General features: G+C 51.3%; 1 protein-coding gene across 3 annotated transcripts; it reads right to left on the bottom strand.

The window, feature by feature from the left end:
- Positions 1–269: 269 nt before the first annotated feature.
- On the bottom strand, positions 270–10,278 carry LOC116846367 (protein drumstick). 3 transcript variants are annotated; one of them, XM_032820114.1, is made up of 4 exons: positions 9,506–10,278; positions 3,537–4,194; positions 1,113–1,158; positions 270–1,076 (listed from the first exon to the last, which is right to left on the bottom strand). In XM_032820114.1, the coding sequence occupies exons 2-3, from the start codon at positions 3,764–3,766 to the stop codon at positions 1,143–1,145; spliced, it is 246 nt and encodes an 81-aa protein (XP_032676005.1). In that variant the 5' UTR covers positions 3,767–4,194; positions 9,506–10,278; the 3' UTR covers positions 270–1,076; positions 1,113–1,142. The 3 variants fall into 3 exon arrangements, with proteins under 3 accessions (XP_032676005.1, XP_032675988.1, XP_032675996.1); XM_032820097.1 differs by lacking the exon at positions 1,113–1,158 and having other exon boundaries at positions 270–531; positions 9,506–10,271; XM_032820105.1 differs by having other exon boundaries at positions 270–1,158; positions 9,506–10,257.
- Positions 10,279–11,147: the final 869 nt, after the last annotated feature.

Here is an 11,147-nt window from a genome sequence, read left to right as displayed (position 1 = left end):
GGTGGTTGGTGGTGGTGGTGGTGGTGGTGGTGGTGGTGGTGGTGGTGGTGATGGTGGTAGGTCGTAGATTCCTCTGATGTGGCTGACGTCTGGATGTAGGCTCGGGATGGATGCAGGAGGATGGATGAAAAGCGAAAAAAAATATCGAAGAAGCAGGAGGGATGAATCGAGCGTGAGAGGTGGTGACCGAAAAATTGGGAAAAAAATAACAATAACCACTCGATGGAGCCTCACGACTTTCTCGCGATTTCCTCGCGACTTCCTCGTGATTCACAGACAGGACATTTACCGCGAACCGTCGTCGTCAAGCCGTCGTCGGAGTGCCGACACGGAGGATCGTTGAAACTAGAGGAGGGATGTCGGGGAGAACTGGTTGGTATAATGTAGTTAAAGTACTCGATAGAGAAAGAGAAACGCGTGCCTACGGGATTTTAGGATAGTTGGCCGGATGGCTTCTAATACCTAGAGTAGCCATTTGAATAGCCATTTGAGTAGCCGTTGGAGCCCTTGTAGGGAACAGAGTGTATGCTCCTGGAACAGAGATGGTCGAAATCGGAAGGTGAAGAAAGTACACTTCCAGGGAAAGCCCTCGCTTCCTCCCCTCCTCTCACTCTCTAAATTCTCTCTTCCTATCTATCAATCATTCCCGCCGCCTCGTTAGAGCGTGGGACCCGTGCGCGCCGTGTGTTAGTACTAGAAATAGCCGACGACGAAGTAGTTGTAGTGAGGGCAGTAAGATTCGCAGACACAGTGAGAAGACAAAGTAGCGGAAATGGTAGACAGAGAGAAGAGTATGAACAAGTAGTAGAGTAATAGTAGTAGTAGTGTGAGAAGAAGAAAATATATACGCATGCCGGGGTTTCTTGTGGTGGCGGTACATAGTTGTTGGTCGCGCTCTCGTCACGACCGGGAAAAGTGCGGGTGATTGAAATGAGAGTGCGTGGTTATACTTTGTGGTAGTAGAGTAACAGTAATGGTTGTGTCGTGTAATTATGTAGTGGTGGTGGCTTTGTTGTTGCTGTAGTTGTTGTTGCTCTATTTGTGAATGTGTGCATTGTGTGTGCGTGTGTGCGTGTGCGCGCATGCGCGCGCTCACGCGTGTGTGTGCGTGTGTCAAGGTGCAGGAGATTCAGAGCTCCCGCTCACCGCCACCCACATCTACAACAGAACAGAAAACAAGACCACCGCCGTTACATACAAGGTATCCATTAGTATCCACCAGTATTGAAGATTTATTTTATCGCTCGCTCGTTCAAACGCGCTCGCGCACACGTTCCATGCGGGGGCAGCATTATTTCAGACTGATTTATGGGTCAGGCCGATCGGGCCTACGGGGTTCTCTCGCGCACCGCACCGCGACTCGCCGAGCCGACTCGCCGACTCGTCGTCGCCGCCGCCGCCGCCGCCGCCGTCGACTCGCGCCCGTAGGCGAGAGAAGGAGTGCAAAGTTCGCGGATCTTCGCGGATCTCTTCTCTCTCCCGATTCTTGCCTCTATCCGCCGCCGAGAGGCGGGTGAAGGTGACACGTTGCAACATTACAAGGCTATCGATGCGAAAGGTCAACGCGGTAGCGGCCTCCTTCGGCCGAACCGCGCTGGTTTTGACCTTCTCGAGGCCAGCACCGTGACCGCTTTAGCGCTAGTTTGTGTGTCTTAATTCTCCGCCCTTAATTCACTGATCTACATTTGTCAGCCGAAACCCGGTCGGTATCGCGCGACAGCTGACGAATTATATTGTTGACAAGACAAAGAATTTGCATTATACACGAAAGAGAGACAGAGAACGCGGCGACACACGTGTAGAAATTCATTAGCTTGAATAAACAACCAGGTAATACGCGGCAGATTGAATATTTATACGACGCGGATTAAAAATTTAATGACCGCTTTTTTAAGAGATTATCAATCATGATCGATTTTGACACACGGGAGTTATGCAATCCTCTGCTATGCAACATGACGTCATCATTGTCACTCTCTCATGCACTCAAATTAGTTTCGCGCGCGCAACAATTGCTCGCACACTTCTCCAACGATTCTCATCGCGTTTTCCCGTTTACTCGTCGACACTGCGTTCTTCCAGTTTTATATGGAATCGACGCACCTCTCACGCATGGAACGCTTTACGCGAGCGTCGTCAATTGACGGTCGCACCGAGGGACTACCGTGAGACGTTTCCATGATATCGATTGCCCGTCATTGCGCGCACGATATCTCCGTTTCGGCTCGCGAAGCCGGCCCGTCGCTAGCAAACCCGAGTCGAAATTTCAGTCCCGCTTTCAGCCTGAACCTTCCAACATCTGTATATTCTGAAGTATATGTCCGATACACATGGAAACTAAAGTCGTGCCTGCCGCCTTTAAATGACAGAAAAAAAACGCACAAAATGCCGTGTGTAAATTCTAAAGAGTACCTCTCGGTAAAGTTTAGCGGTTTGGCGGGTCAAGTAAAATCGGAAGACAGAGACTGCAGAGTATCACAACAGGTGTTGAGTAGAACATTGAGCTCAAAAGCAGAATGAAAATTTCGACTCGGTAAGTCAGTCCGCGAGACGCGTCGCGAAATGAAGTACTGGCTCTTCGGCCGACCGTTTCTCTTCGACTTTGCCAAAGGTCGAACCGGTGACCCGACCGGTTTGCTTCCAAAGCGCTTGCATCGATCTCGCGCCTTGATCGAAGTTACGCGCGAAGCCGTGCGTTCTTATGCGATTACCGAACAAGAGCTCGAACGTCGTAGAACACAAATCTCTCGTGTAATCTCGAGTTTTGCAATTACAAGTCGCTGCTCGTCGCGCGCTGTAACGAGGCGACCGTCGATACCGCTGCGGATCGATGCGGACGCGCACGATTCCCGTCCTCGTCGTCCGCGGCGTACACGGATAATAACTGCAATACGAAGATCGCCGCGATAGAGCCGCGTGACGCAACAGCCAACGACAGTTGATTTCAGTTGATTATCAGCCCGACTCCTCGAGTTCCGCCGTGCTGAACGTCTTGTCCGCGCCGTACCCGGTACCGTCGCACCGCGTGAGATATCGCGAGTCCAGAAGAAGGCGCCAGAAATCACATCACGGAAACGTCTCTTTCTCTCTCTCTCTCTCTCTCTCTCTCTCTCTCTCTCTCTCTCTCTCTCTATCTATCTATCTTCAGGGCGTTTCTATTACATTACTCGAATCACGTTCGCGAGAACTGCAAGTACTCGCAAGTGAGAGTCACGCACTGACGTTCCGACTCGCGCGATAGATTGCCACGATATTCCGTCACATGGCCGATACTTTTTTGCTACTTCGGGGCAAAGTTGCGTGGGTCCCTCGCGGAAAGAAGGAGGACCCCCTGAAGAGCGTTTCGCGGAGGTCGCGGCGATTGATCGCGCATTAGATCGTGTCTCTCGTGCGAACGTGTGCGAAAAAAAAAAAAGAAAAAATAACGAAAGGTGCAATCCTCGAAACCGAAATGCACGGAACAAAACGCACGGTAAAAACGAAAAGAAACTGCGCGATATCGATAAGACAAAAGGAACGAACGACGGCGACGTTACCTGTGCTGCTTGAGGTTGTCCTGCCGCTTGAAGGACTTTCCGCAGACCTCGCAGGTGAAGGTCACGTCGTCCTTATGGCTGCGCTCGTGGATCATGAGGTTGTAGGGCTTCGTGAAGCGCCGCTGGCAGTACTTGCAGACGAACTCTACCGTGCACTTGGCGCGCATCTTCTGCCGCCGGCCGAACTCCCTGCCGTGCCCCTCTGTCTCCATCGGCATTATCGCGAACATCCTTATAAATTCCCACCGCTCCTTCTCTTGGTCGAGTCTCTGTCTCTCCTTTCCCTCTACCCGCCTCTCTCGCTCTCTCGCTAACGCCCGGAGTCACTCCCACCACTTCTTCTGTCTCCCTCTGTCTCCTTTCTCGGTACACCTCGTCACTCTCGCTCTTTCTCTCTCTCTCTCGCTCTCTTTCTCTCTCCCTCTCTCTTTCTCTGTCGTGCACTCTCTATCTATCTCTGTCGCGTTCGCTGACTTTCGTATGCGCGCTCTCTCTCTCTCTCTCTCTCTCTCTCTCTCTCTCTCTCTCTCTCTCTCTTTATCTGTCGTTCCTCGACTCGCTCTTCTCCTCCCGCGCAAAGCTAGTCTCGAGCACGGCCGACTCCTGGGAGTGAGATCACTGCTTGTACCACGTCGCGAGAGGATCCTCGTATCGCTGCCTGCAAAGAGCACAGAATCGATGATTCGCGCACTCGAGGGAATCACCAGAGTCGCGCGCGCGAGATCGGAGTATATTCGCGAGGAACGGCCCGTATCCGACGATATTTACGCGAGACGCCGATCTACGAGCGACGGGTTAGTAACACGTCGGGGCGCAACTTCTGAAATATCTTGCATTCCTTATAAACGCGCACGGCGCGTAGGTGGCGGGACGCGTGAGTGCATGCTGATGGTCGGCCCGCGGAATGTTCCGAGTTGAATTATTCGGCCGATATTTTATTGGGATCGCGCCCGATCAACGACACGGCCAAGTGCTCGCGTACAAAGGACGACGAGGAGAGTCCGTTCGACGAGCGTCGCGCCGGCGAGGATTTGGCGAGGATTCGGCGAGGCGCTTACCGATTCGAGATATGATAACCTTTCGGCGCGAAAAGTGATCGATACTGCTGTTTCTATGAGTGAGAGAACGCGTGATACTCTTTCGTATAAATGTCAGGCAAGTTTCGCTTCGCAACTGCATTTCGCGGTCGATCTTGCAATCGTCTCCTCCGTTTGATTCCGCGGCGTTGTTCCAGACGGGGAGTGTCAACCAGTCAAAGGTCGATGCATGATTCTTCGTTCGATAAGTGAGACCGTGAACGCACGGCACCTTCGCGCAGATTCCAAATGAATCCCGCATCGTGAAATTACTCTCACAGACATGCGTCCTTTCAAGTTCTAACGTAAAAAAGATGAACCTTTCATCTTCTGCGGCTGCTTCTGCGAAACTTGCACTTCACATCATTAACTCCAACGCGTGGACGCGCATACGCTCGGGGCGTGTTTAATTTTAAACGTCTGGTTTTAAGTTTCATTCGCGTGAGATATTCTGTACGCATTTTCGTGCTAAGCGAGGAGGGTAGAAGCGACCACGTTATTAGCGCCACAAATGCGCGCCGCGAATGCGCTCCCATAATCATTAGGTTCGCAGTCGGCGCCGCGCAAATCGCGAGAACATTTCCCGAGATCATCTCGTTGCCCGAGAAGAAACGGCAGATCGTCTCGATCCACTTTGGCGCGTCTAACGCGGGCTACTTTCGACTTCCAAATTGAATTTATCCAAGACGCCGTTCCGTAAATAACCGACCGGCCGCGTGAGAAGAACTCTCGAAGCTTCGAAGGTGATGTACAGTGATTTCGATAAAAACCACATACATATGCGTCGGAATTTTACTTCCAAAAATTCTATCATCGTTTACCGCGCTCCTTATTCTCTCGCGTATACTGAAAAGAATCGGAATTTCTCGCTCATGCCGTTCGCGATGATGAAATTAGGAAGAAGAACGACGCGATACGCGACTCTCGCGCGAACATCACTCTCAAAATGCCGGTCCCCGCGTGCGATAGCCGTTGAATACAGATGAGGGGTCGTAATCGAACAGGGCCGTTCCTAATGGTGGTGCGGTTCGAATTGGGACTGATGCGTCGGGGAAAAGAGTGGCCCGCGGGTACCAATCGCTCGCGCGGCCATCGCACGGAAGCCCGGGCCAGTCGCTACCGGCATGGCATTAAAGCGTGCACGGCGCACGCTCGAATAAAGTGGCGTGTCCGAATGAGTAATAAGCGTGCCTGGGCGTAGCCCGGTTGGTTAGCGTGGCTAACGGGCGGTGGAGCCTAATCGGAACTGCGCATTACACACGCGACTCTGCATTCTGTAAAAAAGACACGCCGCTCTTTCTCGCCGGAGGAGGAAGCCTCCCCGCCCGGCCTCTCTCTCCCTGGTCCGCGACGTTGACTCGGGCCTTGACGCGAGAAAACGTCCGCCGATAGCGGTACACTTTGCGCGCGGAAACAATACGCGACGATATTATCGTTATCGACAATAGAGCGGCCGACGTTGGGCGTTTCGCCACTCGAGAGGAGATGGGCAGACGAGAGTGCTCCACCTGGATAAACGCGCCGCTCGACGAGGAGAACGGCGGCTTTTTTAATCGCTTCATTTCATGCAGCAGCGACGATCGTCTTGTTAAAGTTTGAGGAGCAAAACATTTTAATCGTAGGAACCGCTCTCTGAATTTCTCCAACACTTAAAACCTACCTCAGAAGTGAGAGACGCTCGGATCTGAGTTAGATGTGAGCTTTTCGGCTGAATCGCGATTGCATATGTATATCGTATGATTCAGATGAAAACTCAGTTCAAAAATCTAACTTCGGATTTGAATATTTCACGTGGCATAAGTTTCAAGTTTCACGACTATTAACAGGAGCCTAAATGCCAATGAGAGATGATCCAATGAGAGAACTTGTTTTTGATTAATTTCCAAAAGTTTTCTCATTGAACCATCCAACCATGTATCGAAACATCAATGTAACGTACATCAAATCTACTCTTCAATTTCGAGTGAAAACGTTCGATTCAGAACAGAAAATTCATTCTGTATAGGTGAAAGATCGCTGAAATTCGAATGACCGGATAGCGATCGCTCTGTTTTCGCAGTGAGAGATTTCACTTCGAGAAATTCAATTTTTCTGCTAAACTCGACCTCGACTCCGAGTCCCCTTCGGGAATCGTCTCGCTGTCAGATCATGAACCGATCGTGGCCCGTTCTCCCCGTCACGAGACGGCGATACGCGACCCGTGGAAACGAACGATACGTCGGCTACTACGTGGCAGTCCCGTCGAAGAGTTACGAGGTCGCGAGGTACGCCTGTGTTACTCGAGGCGGAAACATGCGGAGGGAACAGGTTCTTCTCACTTTGCGCGAAGCGCAGTTAATGAGTCGTGCGTTAATGAGCCGGTCGCGGAGAAAAACGACTGGCGTGTGTAAACGCTCAGCTCTTACATTATACACCCGCGCGCAATGTGTCAATGAGAACGCGCGGATAATGCTGAAGGCGATGATAAATGGATGTTATTCTGCACCGATAATCAGCGCAAGTCTGGTGAATTCGATCGCCGTCAAAATAACAGTCGCAAATAACGGAGAAAGACCGATACCTCTCTCTCTCTCTTTTTTTCCTGTTCTTCCTCGGGGTAAGGAGACCAGTCCGAAGTAATATTTGTGACTTTGATGTAACCACGTCCCGACCACGGCGTTCGTGCGCGTCGCGTGTATCACAAGAAGTGCCGGCTACCATGTTTGCTCACCGAGTTCGCGTGATCGAATGCTTTGGTTTAATGTATGTTAATGTATGATAATGTATGATAATGTGATATATATGTAGACGCGCTCGCGTTTATGAATGCGCCATACTAGAGGGAGATTTGCCAATAGGCGGCGAGAAGCGACTTTGGTATGCGCGGAACTACGCGAAAGTGAATTTTGTTGTACCTCGCGACCTCATCGCGTGGAATAATCAAGCGGCGGGGCTTCCTCCCGCGACGTGAACGGAATCCCGCGATTAGATAAGCAATTAAAATGAATTTCATGCCCCTCTCTTCTTTTCTCTCTTTCTCTTTTTCTTTCTCTCGCGTAATGCTCGCGGATGATCTGTGAGTTATTTATGAATATTGATTCGAGTATATTCGAGCGCAAAAAAAAACAGGCAAATCGTCGTAAATCGGACACAAGTCAGCGAAGTCTCTCTTCCACGCATCAAGTATAATAAATCACCAGAGTGCGCGCGCTTTTTTTTTGAGTAAAAACTACCAGTTATACCAGAAATGACTTTATGACGCCGGAAATATCGCAGCACCGTTACCGACGTATTATTGCCCGGAGAATTTCACCTCGAGAGAATGTTTGGGAGATCGCCAGAGAATTGACAAGAATTTGTGCGTCTCTCGAACAGATCGATCGACGTTCTTATTTGAGGCGCCTCTTATTTGCATTCGCGATCCGAGTCGGCGGGATCCGACAAATTGGCCCCGGCGAAATTGGATAGGCGCGTAAGCGCACTCGCGCGCGACTGCTTTTGTTCCTCGCACTCACAGTCGTTGTACGTGCGGCAGGGCGGAGTGCGTGGAACAAGCAGTCGGCAGCCAATCGAAGAAGAACGGAGAACGACCAACCGAGGAGCGAGCCGATGTGCGTGCACTCGTTCTCGCGTGTATAGAGGAATAAAGAAAGGAGCGGTAGCCAACCAGAGTTGCTACTGTGCACCGCCCTACCACCGCTACCGGTTTTCGGCCAGTCGCTACCGAACAGATGGTGAAATCCACCATGTGGACCACACCCTCGAGCGGCCGCTGGACGTCGACCCGCGAGTACTAATCGAGCGATCACGCAAGGGCGTACCTTAAGAAAGAAATTTCCTATCGCGTCGCTCGCTCCTCATACGGTATCGGAAAAAAAATGGTACCTCGCGACGAATCACCGCCGAAGAGCTGTGCGGTCGGCTCTGCGTAAGCTTTGCGATACGCGTGACAGATGATCAAGAAGGACACAGATAAGATTAGACCGAGAAACGTTTTCCAACGTGTGTGATTGACCGCGATGGTCAGGTTTTTGCTCATCAAAAGAGGCTCGACATCACTGGAAACGAATCGCGGAGAAAGGGACGAATTTTTTTACTTAATATCCATTCAATAACTTTGTTCTTTCACCTGCTAGAAACGCTGGTTCTGATTGTCAATCATGAGCGAAAACCTTTTCAGCGCGACAAGCGAATCGAGTCAGCGAGAAATTGCTAGTCAAAAATATGCTTTGCTTGCGAGGCAGAAGCAGAATTCGTTATTTGAACATTCGTGTCTTAGTTAGATAAATATCCCCGTCTTACAAGATAAATATCCCAGGACAGCCCGTAAAGAAAACCCGAAAGAGGTCAAGGTAACATTATCGCGGAGAACTGACGAGGTGTTTGACGACCCACCATCATTATCGTCATCATTATCATCAGAACAGTAGCGGCTACTGCGCACCGCCCTATAGCTCGCCTACAGGTCTCGAGGTGATCGTTCGCGAACAAGACGCGAGATGCGCAAACGAATGTGGACCACACCTGTTCCCACTCGATCTTTCGTTCGCATAACTGAACGCGAGTACGGTAGAAAGCGCACGTAGTAGGGATATCTCACTTTCACCCTCCCTACGGAATCTGGATGAGGAACTGGTGCGCCTTTGACGCACCAGTCTCGTGAAGGATATCCTACTTATGGGCGACACGAGTAATCCGTGTCTCCTCCTTCTCCTCCCTCTCCTCCTTGTCAACGTCATCGCGAGTATCGTCTCGTGTAAGTAACGATGTGTTCTGGTCAATTACCACGATATACATGCGACATGCGTAAGCTTCGCCTCGGGTGTAAATCGCTGTGCGTAAACTGCACAGTTGGACGATTATGGAAAAAAAAAGAAAATTTTCTCTATCGTGATAAAAACAAGTCGAACTTACCGATCCAAGGGTAGTGGGAAGCACGTGAACGCAGAAGATCTCGAGCAAGGTCCGATGGATAGGTATTCTCTCCGTGCGCGGAAGTCTTGGAACTTGCTGGAAAGCCGCGAACTTTTGACAACGAATAAACGAAATGAACTCACGAGATGCGTGCGCGACGGGCTTGGTTGCGAAGCAAATCGCGTACTAGTGTCACGCGGCCAACAGTCGAGGTGGTTAGGTCTCGTTGCGAGATGTACGATCAACTGATCTGTTCGGAAAGCGTCGAGAGATACTGCGCGTGTGTCTTCCGGGCTGACAGGTCTGGACCGTTTGGGCGCGCGGCGTCGACTGAAGCTCCGTTTGGCCGCTCGGTTGGCTGGTAGCCCGAATAGGTAGGCACACACCAGAAGACGGTAGGACGCAGTGTGTAACCGCCAAAGGTCTCTTCGTCGTCGTCGTCGTCGTCGTCGTCTCGCTTCTTCTGGTTGGAGGACCGGGAGACACCTCCCTACCGAACCTACTCACCGATGTGCCCACCAGTTGTCGTTCGTGTGAAGGCAGCCTCCCTCGATTCAACGGGGAACGTACATGTCCAGGATGTTCCTTCCTCGACCTCGTTGCGCTGGTAGAGGTAGAAAAGAGGCGGCGAGGGAGGTGGACGAGCATATGGTGGAGGAGGAGGAGGAGGAGGAGGAGGAGGTGGTGGTGATGATGATGGTGGTGGTGGTGGAAGACGAGGAGGAGGCGGAGGGAAGGATGCGGAGGTGGAACGGGAGCAGAAGATGGAAAATGAGGAAGAGGGTGACGGCGGCGGGTCTCGGTAGAGGAAGAGGCGAAGACGATGATGAAGAGCAGCAGCTCGACGAGGAAGGGAAGAAGTGGTAGCGTGCGCGCGCCCGCGCGCCTTGTCCGGGCTCTGTGCGCCGTCCTTGTCTCACCCGGTCGCCGAATAGCAGCGCGGTTATTCACAAATCCTTCGTCGACGCGGCTTCCTGAGCTCCCGCTCGCTGCTCGAGACTACCTTCCCTTGCCACCCCCCCTCCCCCGCGTGTGTGTCCCAGTGAAACTGCTCCCTCTCTTCCACGCTCCGCAAGTCCCGATATCCCTTCCACCTAACCTCGTCTGGGCCCGCCCTCGTAATCGTGAGACGAGAGCATCCCTCTTCGCCCACGCCGAGAGACCCCTTCTGGTGTAATCTCGCGTTGTCTTTCCCCTACTCTTTTCTTCTCTGGAGTATTGGAATACCACTTTGACATATTCTCTGTCTTTCTTTCTCTCTCTCTCTCTCTCTCTCTTTCTTTCTCTCGAGCCGTCGCTTCCTTCCGCCTTCGCCCTTTCCCAAAAAGAAACCCCCCGCGGAGGTAGTAGCCCAAGCAGACCGCAGACTACGAAGGTAGCGCATTTACCCAAAAGCTAAAGCCACCGATGTCTTCTCGTTATGCGTTTCTCACCAAACCTCGTACTTTCTAAATTTCTTGAACTAAAATCTAATCCAAGCTGAGTAAAAATTTATTCGAAACAATTGTGGAAATACTGTCTCTCTCAGAATTGTAAGAATGCACACGTTTCACTCTTCAGCTCAGGGTGAATTTCAACTCTATACAGGCCGGTGTTTCAATTGATTAGAGCGAATGATTATTCCTGCGGCGGTGGAACACGT

This window comes from Odontomachus brunneus, unplaced genomic scaffold, assembly GCF_010583005.1.
Source record: "Odontomachus brunneus isolate Ranch 3 - 2012 unplaced genomic scaffold, Obru_v1 Obru_scaffold_004, whole genome shotgun sequence".
In the NCBI taxonomy this organism is placed as follows: Eukaryota; Metazoa; Arthropoda; class Insecta; order Hymenoptera; family Formicidae; genus Odontomachus; species Odontomachus brunneus.
This window is presented reverse-complemented; position numbering and strand designations above follow the sequence as displayed.

What these genes read in the sequence shown, in the direction of transcription:
- LOC116846367 (XM_032820097.1), bottom strand. Translation starts at nt 3,766, where the DNA reads ATGTTCGCGATAATGCCGATGGAGACAGAGGGGCACGGCAGGGAGTTC. An exon ending in GACAACCTCAAGCAGCACAG is followed by an intron (nt 532 to 3,536) that starts GTAACGTCGCCG and finishes TCTCTGTTCCAG; the next exon opens with GAGCATACACTCTGTTCCCT.